The sequence below is a fragment of the Ziziphus jujuba genome, chromosome 12 (assembly GCF_031755915.1).
Source record: "Ziziphus jujuba cultivar Dongzao chromosome 12, ASM3175591v1".
NCBI classification, from domain to species: Eukaryota; Viridiplantae; Streptophyta; class Magnoliopsida; order Rosales; family Rhamnaceae; genus Ziziphus; species Ziziphus jujuba.
The window spans coordinates 25,905,917-25,920,501 of NC_083390.1; the positions used below are offsets into that span (position 1 = coordinate 25,905,917).

The window sequence follows — 14,585 nt, forward strand, 5'->3', positions numbered from 1 at the left end:
ATGACCCCTTCACCTGTCTTATTAATATTACTTATTATTATTATTATTATAAAAAATATTATTTATTAATTATATGCTTATCATGTATGAATTCATAAAATTACACATAAAAAAAAAATAATAATAAATAATATTCAAAATACATTAAACCCCTTTAAACTATTTTATAATTACAAATAAACCCAACCCCCCCTATTATATTTAGGAATTTTATTCCATTGGATAATGTCCTCCAGCTTGTCCCCAAAATCACATGAGTTGCATCTGCATATAGCATGATTTATATTTTTACTTCGTTTTGATGTTGGAGCTGGAGATATACTAATTCGAATAATTGTTAAAAGGAACAGTAACATTTACTAGGAGTTTGAGCAAGTGATTGAGAGAGAGAAGGTGAAAATGAAATAAAACGATGCAACTATTTTTGAAAGAAATGGTTGCATCTTTCTACATTAGTTCGTATCAGAATTGAGGTCCCTTTTTAATTGATGTAGATGATTTTTCTTCATTTTAATTTAAAGCTTTACCTATTTTCTCTAGAATCAAGTGATGATTTGTGACTCTAAATTCACAAATGAAGCTTGATGGAATTGCTTGATGATCAATGATGTGTTGGTGAAGAAAGAAATGCTTTTGAATGTGGTAATTAATTGGCATATGATGTTTGGCAATGGAGAAGAGCATCCAAACAGATCCCATCGTGCTTGGGCACCAAATTCCGTGAGTTGGGTGCGCCTCCAGTCTTTCAAGATTAAGAGGCTTGTGTTTCTTCAAGATTAATAAGACGAAGCTTGTATTTCTTCAAGATTGATGAAAAGTTCTTCATTGCTTACCCTGTGGACGTAGGTCACATCGTTATTTCTTGCTCTTTCTTTATATTTATTTGCTTGTCTCTCTCTTTAAATAGTTGGTTATTGTAGTTAAGTTTATCTATTACTTAATATTTTTTATTGCTTATTTTGCTTGGGGAATTTATTATTTCAACTACACAAAAATCTAAAAAATTCCTCAACATCATGTTTGTTATTTGTTTTCTTGGAAGCTTGAGGTTGGGTTTTCTAGTCTTAATTGTAGGTTTTATTTTATCTTCAGTGTGTGTAGTTACTCTGGTAGAATTTTATTTCTGTGGAACTACTAGTTGCTTTTGTTTGTAGTTTATAATTAAAAAAAAAAAAAAGAGTTATTAAATCACATCCTTTTAAATTAAAATGCATTTTGCATATGATTTTAAATTTTAAATGTCAAAACTACTTTTACCTAAAAAGAAAAACAAAGCCAAAGAAAGAGAGATAATGCATTTTTCTATAAACTAACATATACCGATCACTAAATCGGTTTGAGAAAGCCAAAAAAGTTTTAAAAAAGTTCATAGAGATCAGCTACAATAAGGACCGACCGTATGCAGTATATCAAGACCAAAAACATGTTGAAATTGGGAGCCCTTGGATTTGCTTATCTGTCACAAACTGGCTAGATTAAAGCTTCCTCACGTGTGGATTTGTCTCCTCCTCTTTTTCTTTCTTCTTCTTTCTTCTCACATAACCATGACTTTTCTTCTTCTTTCCACATACCCATAAGTTCAAATCTGCCTAGATCTCCTCTCTCTCTCTCTCTCTCCCTACCTCTCGCACTCTATTCTCTTATCCATCCAAAGAAAGCAAAATATATATAGATACTCAGATTAGTTTATAAAAAATAAAAAATAAAATAAAAATACAAAGAAGAAGAAGAAATCAAGATTTTTTGGACTAGAACTTCTATTTGGATACAGATTATATTTTATGGCTTGTGTTTGGATATAAATTTGGTTTTAAGGTTTCAAGTTGAAGATGAAGAGGAAAGGAGATGGAAAGATTCTTATGGATTAATTAGTCGCACAAGAAGAAAATTAAAGAGTTCCCCTTCTTTTTTTTTTTTTACCATCGAACGATTGCAAGCTCTGTAAATTTTACTCACTGCAAAGAGACTTCAATATGCTTTTTTTCTATTAAAAAAAAAAATCTAAGTATAACCTTAACGAAACCTACCTTCTTATTATAAAAATAAATAAATAAATATGGCCCGTTCGAGTGGGAAGTGTGGGCAAGAGAAGAGGAGAAGGGAAGAGAAACCAGTGAATGGGAAGGGAAGCTTTGGGCAAAAATCCACACATGAGGAAGCTTTAATCTGGCTAGTTCATGACAGATGAGCAAATGTAAGGGCTCTGGTCCTGATATATTACATACGGCCTATCCTTATTGATTTCAAAGCGAGTATATATATATATATATATATATATTCTGGATTTATAACGATTTGCATTTTGAGGTTGATTATGCTATTTTCTTTATGGTTATTAGGTAATTTCTGAAATACAACAAATAGAAGAGACCATCATGGGCAAACCACTCCGAAGCCCATTCTCCATCACCATCCTTCTCAGCCGTTTGCTCATTCAGCCATTCTTTATAACGTTACATTCTCACAAGGCTTTTTCGAAGTGACCAAATCATACCAACTTGAATAACAATCTTATGTTCAATCAAATCCTTCAATCCCTTCTAATCTAACAACACAAAGAGCTACTCAAAAGTAGTGATCCCTGCTTTCAGTGAAAAAAAAAAAGAAAAAAGAAACAAGGGAAAAGAGAAAAACTAGTGACCCTTGCAACTTTGGATTCCTCAACTCTTCTAAGCATTACGTTACATCTGACATGATGTATGAACGATGTAGAATTCCACAAGGAAGCTATCTTGCCGCAAAATATCATGGAACCGATTTGCAAGAACAAGTGGCAGAGCACCACAACCCATGTGTCATGGTCCTACATTTTATGCAGCGGAAATAGACCGTGCAACGCCAAAACTCTCTAGTCAAGGCTAGCCTTCTCACTATCCGAGTTCATATATCGACCTATCTGATACCAATTGTACGTCCCTGAGGTTCACCAACGAGAACTACTCTCGTGAGTCTCACACATAAGCGACTAAGATTGCTTCCCAGCATCAAGGCTCTTAGCCTAGATGCTCGCCTCATCTATAGGTTCTCATGGTCATCAAGGCTCACGCTGCCCAACAACTAGCTCGATGGCCTCATGGCCACTCGGTAGCCTGCAGCTCGACCGTGTGCCAAGATCTAGCCTACAACCCAGCTCTCCATTCGGGCCTTGGTCCATGCACATCCTGAATAGCATACGACCCTAGGGCATATACGCCAGCATCGTGCCAACGTGCCACCCAAGGTAGCAACACAAGATCGGAAGCCCACATATGAATGCCATCCAATGGCACGGTGTCACCTCGTCCGTGCCTACTTAGCTTCCAACCCTCTTGAGTGAGGCAGAACCCAAGTCTCCGCTCAATGGCACATTTGCCACAACCTTATACCAAAGGCCTAAGTGTGTATTTGGCATAGCCAATAGGAAACGGCATAGCGAATGCTACATTCAGCCTCTGGTGCAGGAGTGACGCGTAATACCAGCTCATAGCGCCTATCGGTACTGTCCTTGGGACTCCCTGTCCCTCGGAGTCATAAGACCACCTCCGTGGCACTTTATGCCCGGCCCATGGCTTGCCGTTGTCTATGGGAGGAACACTTAGCCCAAGCTCGAAGTTGGAGCCGGGGGCCGTGGAGAGCTAGACACGGACCACCTCCCCTAAAGAGCTTATTTAGCTATTTTCTTTCTGACAGCAACAGATATCACTTTGTGCGAAGAATTATAATGGGGTTTTCTTTAGCAAACCTTCATATCTTGGTCCACCATTCGACATGCACCATCCTAGTGAGATTCTTAAGAGATTCCCATGATCCGGGATCGAAGATTCTGACCTTCAAATATTTACAAAAATGCCACTTGGCCATTCCAAAGGTGCAAACCATCACATCCTCCCCCACTTCATTATGTTGATGCCCTCATCGACGTGCCCGCTGGCTATTCTCCAAACTCTCGCATTCCATGCAACTCTTCGCCCACATAATCTCTTCAGGCTCAAACTCAAGATCCTGCATACTTCGTACCTCTACCTCTGTAGAATCACCTCTGTGATGACCTTCGCGCGCCCACTCTTGGACTTGGCTAGGGACCTCTCGCATGCATTACCCAAACTCAAGCTTTCCTCAAAACCTACACCTCCATGTGCCTATATTAGTGCTTTTCCCCAGCACTTTCAGCTCCGCAAGCATATAGTGTCCCTCTTGGATTAATTCTCCTCTCAGGTGTTGCCCATGTGTCAACTGCCCCAACGGTACCCAAACTCAAGAGTTCCTCATGTGGTAGTTTTTCTCTCTCTTGAACTCCACTTCATGCTTCATCGGCACCCTGTTGCTGTGACAAGCTAAGTTTTCCTTCTCAGCTCTTGTTCCCATGCTCAAATTTCCATCCTCGCGATGGTGATGTGCTAGCAAATCTCAAGCTATCTCGCCTTCTCTAATCACAAATTGATGCACAACATCCCTAAAGTGTGCATTCATTCTCGTGGCTTCCAACGCCAATCCCCTATGCAAGTGGCATCCTCTACGCAACAAGTTACCACATCTCAAATGGAAGTCCTCTCTTCTAAGACCCCCTTATTTCGGCTGTTGACACCTAGTGTCACCCTGATCTAAGTCCCTTCCTTAGTTCTTTGCCTCAATCTTGCTCACTTTTGCATCTTGGCTCCTCCTTTAAGCTAGTTTTGTCCTCTGGCAAATTTGCAATGCTCCACACAACCAAGGTTCCTTCTTAAACCAAATCTTGCCCTCCGTTAATATACCACGCTTGAATTTGACCTCTTGGTCATATAAGGACATCTTGTTGGTCTCCACTGAGACTTCTTTTCCAAGTCATTTGCCCTTACACGCTCCCATGCGTCTTCTGGCACTTCACTTTGTGAGGTTTTGGGTTTCCCTGGATTCATAATTGTCTGGCCCTTATCCATCCACAGATGGCTTTCAAACTCCACAAAGCTACTTGATCATGAGCCTACTTTGGCTGCATCCAACTTTAGCCAAAAGATTTGAGGATAAGGTATTGTCCCTCATGAACTTCTTTAACCAGACTTCCGCTTCAATGCACACTGCTCAACTCAGCTTAAGCTTCCAAAACCGCCATTTCTTCGTGCCCAAGGTGTAGGGTGTCAACGCAATGAACACTCCCCCACTTATGCCTTCGATGCCTGACTCCAGTGCTTATCTGAATTCCACCCAAGCAAACGTTTACTCTTTCACCGAACCGGCTCACTTGTGGCTTCCTTATGGACTCGCACTAGAGTCTCGTGCCCTTATAGCACTGACCACCATGCCCTCAAGGCTTTTACTTCCATTGAAATCCTTTGCCTCTACAGTCGACATTCTGAGCCCATATGTACCAATATCTCTGAGGCTACCCAAACTCTGTGGTCTGTTTGTGCTTCCTTTGAAGCTTGTGCCTCCATGGCATTTCAACATTTGGCCCTCATGACCTTGTCGGCTATGTTGCCCACCTTGGTGCCTCTGTGGCAACCCATAACGTTGGCCCCGCCGGCCTGATCTTTCGAGTTCTCGCCCACTATCATGCCTTTATGGCATGCACAATTCTTGGCCCCATTGGCCTAGTCAGCAGTTTCTCCCACAGTTGTGCCTTCACAACACGCACAGTTTGGCCCTGTTGGCCCCATATTCAATGATGCTCAACGGGAGTTTCACTTAGAACATACCCTCGCATCCACTTGTCTTGACTTCTCATTCGCTTCGATAAGGTTGTCCTTCCCCATGGACAAACGTGGCCTCTACCACCCAGCCGCACTGGCTTGTTCTTTCTTCCCCACTCTTTGTGACTGTCAAGACTCTTGATCAAAATGAATCTATTTTTGGTATTTTCTGCATATTCTTAAGATTAATACCCTAAAAGAAACATATGGCTAACAAGCCCTCGACTACCCAAGAGAATTGCACTACCTCCCAAAAGAGGTGCATTAACCGACCATGGCCTTTAAGAAAGAATGTGCCTCTTACGACTTATACTCCCTCAATGAAGCCCTACACTACCCACGACTTGTACTCCTATAAGAGTATTGTGGCTAGTAATCTCTTGTGGCTCCTCATTGAACAATGCATGAATTCCTTTCTGAGCACTAATCATTTATTCCAAATGCTTGTTCCATTCAAGAACTTCGCATTTGCCTTGCTGCTTGAGCATCCCAGCTGAGGTGTATTTGTAATGCACACTGACACTCGTTTGGTGAACATCCCCACATCATATTCAAGTTGGGCGTACCACCAAAACTACCCACGCACCATGCAAGAATGCCCCCTTCACAATAGCATCGGGGTTCTATGGATCCAAGTATCACCAACCAACACCATCCGTTCCTCGGTTCGCCTGTTGCAGGACAAACCGGGCTCTGATACCAACTGTCACGGTCCTACATTTTATGCAGCGGAAATAGACTGTGCAGCGCCAAAACTCTCTAGTCAAAGCCAGCATTCTCACTATCCGAGTTCATATATTGACCCATCTGATACCAATTGTAGGCCCCTGAGGCTCACTGAGAAGAATAACTCTCGCAAGTCTCGCACATAGGCAACTAAGATTGCTTCCCAACATCAAGGCTCTCAGCCTAGACGCTCGCCCCATCTATAAGTTCTCATGGTCATCAAGGCTCATGCTGCCCAACAACTAGCCCGATGGCCTCATGCCCACTCGGTAGCCTGCAGCTCGACCGTGTGCCAAGATCTAGTCAGCAACCCAGCTCTCCATTCGGGCCTTGGTCCATGCACATCCCGAATAGCATACGAGTCTGGGGCATGCACGCTAGCATCGTGCCAACATGCCACCCAAGGTAGCAACACAAGATCGGAAGCCTACATATGAATGCCACCCGATGGCACGGTGTCCCCCCGTCCGGGCCTACTTAGCTTCCGACCCTCTTGAGCGAGGCAGAACCCGAGCCCCTGCTCAATGACACATTTGCCACAACCTTATAACAAAGGCCTACGTGTGTCTTTGGCATAGTCAATAGGAAACGGCATAGCGAATGCTACACTCAGCCTTTAGTACAGGAGTGACGCGTAATACCAGTTCATAGTGCTTATCGGTACTGTCCTGGGACTCTCTATCCCTCGGAGACATAAGAGCACCTCCGTGGCATTTTATGCCCGCCCCATGGCTTGCTGTCGCCCATGGGAGGCTCGCTTAGCCCAAACTCGAAGCCGGAGCCGAGGGCCGTGGAGAGCCAGACACAGACTACCCCCCTAAAGAGCTTATTTAGCCATTTCCTTTATAGCAGCAACAAATATCACTTTGTGCGAGGAATCATAATGGAGTTTTCTCTAGCAAACCTTCATATTTTGACCCGCCATTCGACATGTACCATCCTTGTGACATTCTTAAGAAATTTCCATGGTCGAGATCAAATATTTACAAAAATACCACTAGACCATTTCAAAAGTGCGGACTGTCACACCACGCATAATAGGCGGGTTCGAATCTAAAGAGAAGAGATGCCTGGGCATAGCAGAAAAAAAAAAAAAAAACAATAATTATCATTTATACCCACTTTATTAATGTAAAAAGTTAAATTTAATCTCTCTTTCTCTCTCTCTCTCTCTCTCTCTCTCTCTCTCTCTCTCTCTCTCTCTCTCTCGTTTGTTTGTTTGTTTGTTCTTTTTATTTTTATTTATTTATTTATTTCTAACTCCCATTTTTTATTTATTTATTTATTTATTTATTTATTTTTAACTCCTGGTGAATCTCTCTCTCTCTCTCTCTCTCTCTCTCGTTTGTTTGTTTGTTTGTTCTTTTTATTTTTATTTATTTATTTATTTCTAACTCCCATTTTTTTTTTTTTTTTTTATTTATTTATTTATTTTTAACTCCTGGTGAATGAGCCACCTGTCTTTCTTGCTACATGCTTGGGATTATAAGCAATCGTTTTGGATGTAGGCGAAGAATTGCATTCACGGCACCTCGTGCTAAGCGTCATTACAAGTAAATTAACAGCCATCATATTCAAATACAAAACTAATAGGTCAAGTTAGTTGTTACTACTTTTTCCCAGCTTTTGATGAAATATCAGCTCTACTTCATGGCGAAGGCTTTCCACATCCATTGCATAATCTCTTTGATCTTCCTCTCCAGTTAAATCCTGCAGCTGCAGTCTCATCCTCTCCAATGCGATGTCCAAACCACAAAATTCCTTGAAAACTGATGCTTCAGTTGTTCTGAGTAGCAAAAGATTCTTAATCGTGATGAGAACCTGAAATACATCTCAATGGAACATAATAAAATCAAAACTGTACCAGTCATCATAATATGTAACTCAACCACATCATGTGCACATGCAGCCATCACATAATATGGAACTCAAAACACCTTCTGTAGTGTATAAAATAACAATTCTGAAATAGTAGGACCTAAGAACAAAAATGTCCACACGCATGCACAATGCTTATGCACACACAAATATTTTCTTTTTTCAATGAATGTCAAAGAAATACCTTCTCTTTTAGTTCAAGGTCAGAAGATGCTGTTAGATCAACTACAGACTTTAAGAAAAAGCGGTTGCTTAAAAAGGGAATCTCATCCTTATGTACGGTTATTAATTGAAACCCTGCAAGATCACCCACAAGAAACACAGCTTTCTTCTGCAGTCTGATATCAATGCTTGTATCACTTAGAATGTCCTAAAAACAAAAATGTCAGTTATAATAATGCATACTCCTAATAACTCAATAACACTTTATTCATTCTTAGATTGATCACCTGTAGGAGCAATAATCCAGCTTCTGCAATGAACAATTCTTGACCAGCTAAATTGTTTTGGACCAAAGCTGAAACAGCATATAAACATTTGATGGCTTCTTCAATGAAATTGGATTTTACCATTTTCATCAGCTTCAACAATGCCCCAAGTTTAAGGACCTGTGATACAAAATTTTGTAAGATATAATTTAGCCTATATTTAGCATTTGGAATCTACAAGGAGAAAAAAAAAAAAAAAACGTAAAGGATTTAAGTTTTCATTGTTTGTTTAAGGCTATCTTTGAAACTTGGAAAGCACTGTGGAAGAGGGAAAAAGCAAAAAAAAACATTTTTCATTGTCTGGTTACAAAAGAAGACATAAGAGACATAAGGAGAAAAAACACAATGGAAAATGGAAAGGAAAAGTAGTAATGAATGGGGATTTTACTTTTCCCTAATTTTAAGCGAGAAAAATTAAAATTCTTGGGGAAAATTTATCGGGCCAGCAGCACACTCTCTCTGCACGCTTTTCTCCTCTCTTCTCCGGCCACTAGAAACAGGCCACTGTTGACTTGTAGCATTCTCTGAGGGATGGCTTCCATTAGAAACAGCCCTACGAATTTCTGCTGGCAAGCAAATGGTGGAAGGAACAACCTATATCCTACAAAACTCTGCACATGGTACTTTGTTTGAGGGGTGTGATGCAAATATCTTTGTCAAGACCCTACTAGGAAGACAATGACGATGGAGGAGGAGGCAAAGATCTGGCTGCTTTAATTTTCAAGAAAAATAAACAAGAAAAAATATTAAGGAAATTATGTGTTATAAATTCCATTGTTTGCCATAAAGTTTCTTTACGTTGAAAATTCACTCCAACCAAACCAACAAAGAAAAACATTTTCAGGAGTAATGGATTTTATTTTCCTCACCATTTTTTGAATAACCAAACAAAATAAAGATTTTGAATTTTTTCCCTCTTAATTTTGTTCCCTTGGTATTTTTGACATCCAAATTGGGAGTAAAAGAAAATTATGGAAAAGAATGAAAACATTATAAGAAATTGAGAAGAAAGTGCAATTTTTTTTTCTTTTTGTATTTTCATCATGTGATTTTTATTTTCTTCATGAAATCCAAATTCAAAACATAGGATTAGCTTGCATGAAATAAATTCTCCATAGGATGATATTGTCAAGGCTAATAAACGGTTAAACAAAAATAGAAGTTACAGAAAAAATAACATATGCATTGGTATAGGTTCATCCCATTAATAAATAAAAAATAAAAACAAAAAACAAAACAAAACAAAAAAAACAAAAAACCCAACCTAGCGTACCTGCTCTTGAACAGCAGGATTATTTTGACTGGCTTGCCCAATAATCCATGCAGCAAGTCTCCTTATATCTGGGTCAGGATGATTAAGCTCTTGTATAACAACTGGAAGGCCGCCAAGCTTGTTGAAGTCTGAAAAGTATCAAACAAGCTTAATGGGCAGCTTAAATTGCAAAATTTATTTGATTCAGACATGCAAGACAGGACACTAAATCTACATAATGATGCTTAAATTAATCATTTACCAACTATGTTTCGTAGATATAGTATAAACAAATATCATCAAGGACATAAAAAGAATTGACAAGTTAAATGAAACTAAAGAAATGCTTGACAAAATTTCCATCTTTGAAGCAGAAATTAGATATCAGACAGGAAAAACTAGATCTGCAACCAAATAAAATTGATGACAAGAGTACAAATCAGAAGCGGTTGAAATAGTGCTAATTATGCACTAGTGTGTTCTGACTCATTTTGTATTCCCCAAGCAATTTTTTTGCCGCACTTTCATATTTCAAATAATTGCATAAAGCAACAAAACCAAAACTATAAGGGCATGTGGCTAATGTTCATTATAAAATTACTGAATGCCATTAGTTTACCAGCTTCTTTAATAGGTGATAACACGGGATGTAAAGTTAAAACTGGAAAGTGAAGCAAAATCCGAACAAAGTTCAAACTCAAATTAAAATTTGTGCAAAAGAATACACCATCAGTTATAAACTTATAGTGACAATCAGAGGACTAGTGTCTGGATTAATATAGCTCCATAAAGTAACAATGAGTAACCAGTCATGCAATCATAATCTTTATAAATATTCGGTCCTGCTATGATAGGCTTGTACACTTATCTTTTGGTGGGGATACAGAAATTATATGTCTCGCCAGATTTGGTGGGACATGAGACACCCATCATAAGGTAAGCATGCAAGCTCACTATAACAAAATTATATAAAGATTAATTTAACTAGGGTTATAAGTATGATAAACTTTTTTCTCATCATCAACCTTGAGTAATTCTCATACTATGGTGGAGGTGGATGGAGAAACAACCATAAAAACCAAATCACTCAAATGTCAAATTCCCCATACTATTATATTCCAGAGAAAATAATTCTCCCAAACCAAAATTTGAAAACTTTTAAATTTTGCACATGACTTGACCAAAGATAAAATCCAAGAAGAAATCTCACATCCCTAGCTATGCAACATCAATTGATTGTAAAATGAGTTAAGAACAGACTCATAAACAATAAATTAGAAAAGGAGATATTGACAGCTTAAGCAAGGATGAATATAACCTTCAACCAACTATATATCATTCTTTATCTTTACCATCATCATGACCCCATGTGTCACAGTTACATTAAAAAGGACCAGTTGAAGATTATTGGGCTAATGGAGTGTCACATCTACACAGATCTCAATAGGAGTAACCCAAAAAAAAATGGATAAGATGAATAAATGGATAAATGCTTCAAATAATAAAATAAATGTGTAGTTAGAGAAGTGAATAGCAAAGATGAATGTTTAAATTTCTCCCCTTTGAGAAGAAAAAAGCTTAAAGACAGAAAAGAAAAACTTCCAGGATTCCAAGAAGTCATGATACGAAATAAGAAAATGACATGATAAAGGGAAAACGAAAAAATAATAATAATAATAAGAAGAAGAAGCAGGAGGAGGATTTTCATGTAAGGTTTACACGTTCCAGAACCTATGACAAATATCTAACTGCACTGATGTGAAGAAGAGAAACCATAAAAACAATAAAATCAAGGCCAGCAACCCAATGACACTTTAGTAAGGTAAAAAAAGGAAAAAAAGGTATTAACTGTAAAAAATGTACAGAATCATTTCACTGAAATTTCAAGACCTGACTGTAGTATTTGTTACTAAACACTTAACAACATATATAAACCATAGAACAAGTGCACCTGCCATTTGCATTATCAATCGACTCAACAAGAAACAGAAGCTCCTGAAGTGCACGATGTCGATCTTCCAGAGCTAAAGAGGAATTATTCAAGTCATCTATAGCAATTTGCATCAATTGTGCATCTGATGGAACCTTTAACTTCTCCATTAGTTCCTGTTAGACAAGATGTACATCAATTACGCAGACAAGCAAACAACGAGGAGCATTAGTGTGACATTCAACAAAAGCACAATGGAATGCATTTATGTGCATCGATGCTTCACTACATATATGCAAACGCATACACACACGTTGTTAATCAACAAAGGAACATATCATGTTTATACATATTTCATTTCACATCTACAGAGAAACAAATATTTTAATTTGAAAATATAAATGTAAAAGGATCCAAAAGAGAACTGAAGAGCAAGCCCCAGAAAATACTGAAAACCGATATTATCACCTTCACCACATAATAATAAATATATAGATATGTATATATATATATATATATAGAGAGAGAGAGAGAGAGAGAGAGAGAGAGAGTTGGCCCTCTCCTCTTTAATTATTTTGTTTGCTGATATTATGATCTCTTCGAATTCCATTTGCAAGAAAATGACCAAGAAGAAAAGTCATATATTTCGTACTATTTGAATACATAAACACCGTATCCCACCTTGAATTCCAATTGACGCTTCTTTAGCTCATCAGGAGATGATTGCTGGACTTTTTTTGCCGTTTCTTTTAACTTGGCAGGATCAGAATGACCTGATCAAGAAGTGACAACAATTTCTCAGCGGCCACAAGTCCAGGTAATTGAAATACGAATGATACTTATCAATCCCAAAGTTTTATGATTAAAGGTGAAAACGTCCATGATACAGAGTCATGCATTTTCTTTTTTCCAATTAATGAATGAATGTTTTAAGCTTATTAAATAAAACCGGCAAGTATTGACCCCAAAAAAAAAAAAAAAAAACTGATAATTAAGAGGGAAAGTATGTAACCCAAAGAGATTTCAACCATCTAGTATCCTGGTATTGGCTTTGGCTTTTTATTTTGGGATAAAGAAAAAGAAAAGAAGAGATTTTCCGAGTAAGCAAACAAGTGGTGCTAATGCTATTTAAAAACAAAAGATAGTAGATAATACCTATGGCCCACTGTAACATTCCGTCGAGGGAAGAAAAGCCGCCATCAAAATCGTCGTGGTCTACGGATTCGTCCTCTTTTGCACTAGACCAATATACCCCTTCCGACGACTTGTTTACAGCGTCTGCCCTCACCGCCATCACCATCATCGCCACCATCGCCACCAGTAATAACCGTCGTGAAGAAGAGCGCTCCATCTACAACCACCGCCGAATGGTGATTTTTTTTTTTTTTTGGTTGGAATTATCAAAATCACTGAACTCTTTCAACTCTTTAGCTTCAGCTTCAGCTGACCTATATTTTTTATTTTATTTATCTTTTGTGATAAGCTTAAGGAAAAAAAAAAAAAAAACTTTTTTTGCTTCTCCTTCTCCTATAATTGCTGTCTCTGTAATATAATTTATACACATAAATTATTTAGGGGATGTATTTAATTTAGAATTTAAAAAATTTTAAAAGTTTTTTAAAGTTTTGAAGTATTCGATTTAGATTTTAAGAGAGTTGATACAAATTTAATGATATTCAATTTAGATTTTGATGGATTTTATAAAAGTCCATTAAAATCTAGATGTATTCAATTAGGATTTTATAGAATTTTTTTAAAATCTAGTGGTATTTAAAAAGTCATTGATTTTAAAAAATTTTAAAAAATGATGAATTTTAATTGATTTGAAAGGATTTTAACAGGAAAATTGTGAATAAAATTGTCAATATGAAATACAGCTTTAAATCCAAAGATTTCATTGGATTCTTATAAAATCTTTATGGAATCTGTAGAATTCCATAACAATCCATCAAATCCTTTAAAGTCTATAATTCATTTTAAATCCATCAAATTCTAAATTAAATACATCCCTTTTAATTATTTTTAATTATCCTCCGTGAGATAAACAAAAACATTTATAACTTCTTATATTATAAAATAAATAAAAATGGATGAAAAATTTTCGGAGAATTGACATGACAAACTCTTTTTTAATAAATATCCATCTACCATAAACATATAGAGATTATATTAAATAAAAAATCTAAAAACTATATTATATTTATTTTAGAGCTACAAATATAAAAAGTAACTGTATAAAAATAAATTAATTAATTTAAATAGCAAACAAAATAAATTACTTAATAATCATATTATATATATTTGTAGATGCAAAAGAGAAAAGTAAATTTATAAAATTAACAATAATTAATTGAAAAGTATGTAAAAAATAATAATCCTGTATGCACAATGACAATTTAAAAAATTATAAAAGTGTTATTTAATTTTTTATTATAGTATTGCTCTAGATATATAAAATAGAGTTATTTTTAGCAATTAGGTAGAGTTTTTGCGAAACTAAAATCAGTTTTTAAAATTCAAAATTAACTTCCAAAATGTTTAAATAATTTTTAAATAATATTGTTAACCTTCAAAAATACTTTTAGTAAAAATAAATTTTTCATAAACCCTATTAAAAAAAAAAATGCAAAAGCGAGAAATAAGGCCTAATAAGAGAATCCCACGTT

General features: G+C 36.9%; 1 protein-coding gene across 3 annotated transcripts; it reads right to left on the minus strand.

The window, feature by feature from the left end:
* Nucleotides 1–7,867: 7,867 nt before the first annotated feature.
* Nucleotides 7,868–13,452, minus strand: LOC107431822 (hsp70 nucleotide exchange factor FES1). Of its 3 annotated transcripts, none has more exons than XM_048462736.2 (7): nt 13,075–13,452; nt 12,601–12,692; nt 11,945–12,095; nt 10,011–10,138; nt 8,699–8,857; nt 8,434–8,580; nt 7,868–8,192 (listed from the first exon to the last, which is right to left on the minus strand). In XM_048462736.2, the coding sequence occupies exons 1-7, from the start codon at nt 13,268–13,270 to the stop codon at nt 7,971–7,973; spliced, it is 1,095 nt and encodes a 364-aa protein (XP_048318693.1). In that variant the 5' UTR covers nt 13,271–13,452; the 3' UTR covers nt 7,868–7,970. The 3 variants fall into 3 exon arrangements, with proteins under 3 accessions (XP_048318693.1, XP_048318692.2, XP_048318694.2); XM_048462735.2 differs by having other exon boundaries at nt 8,434–8,619; nt 13,075–13,450; XM_048462737.2 differs by having other exon boundaries at nt 8,014–8,157; nt 8,434–8,619; nt 13,075–13,451.
* Between the last annotated feature and the right edge of the window lie 1,133 nt (nt 13,453–14,585).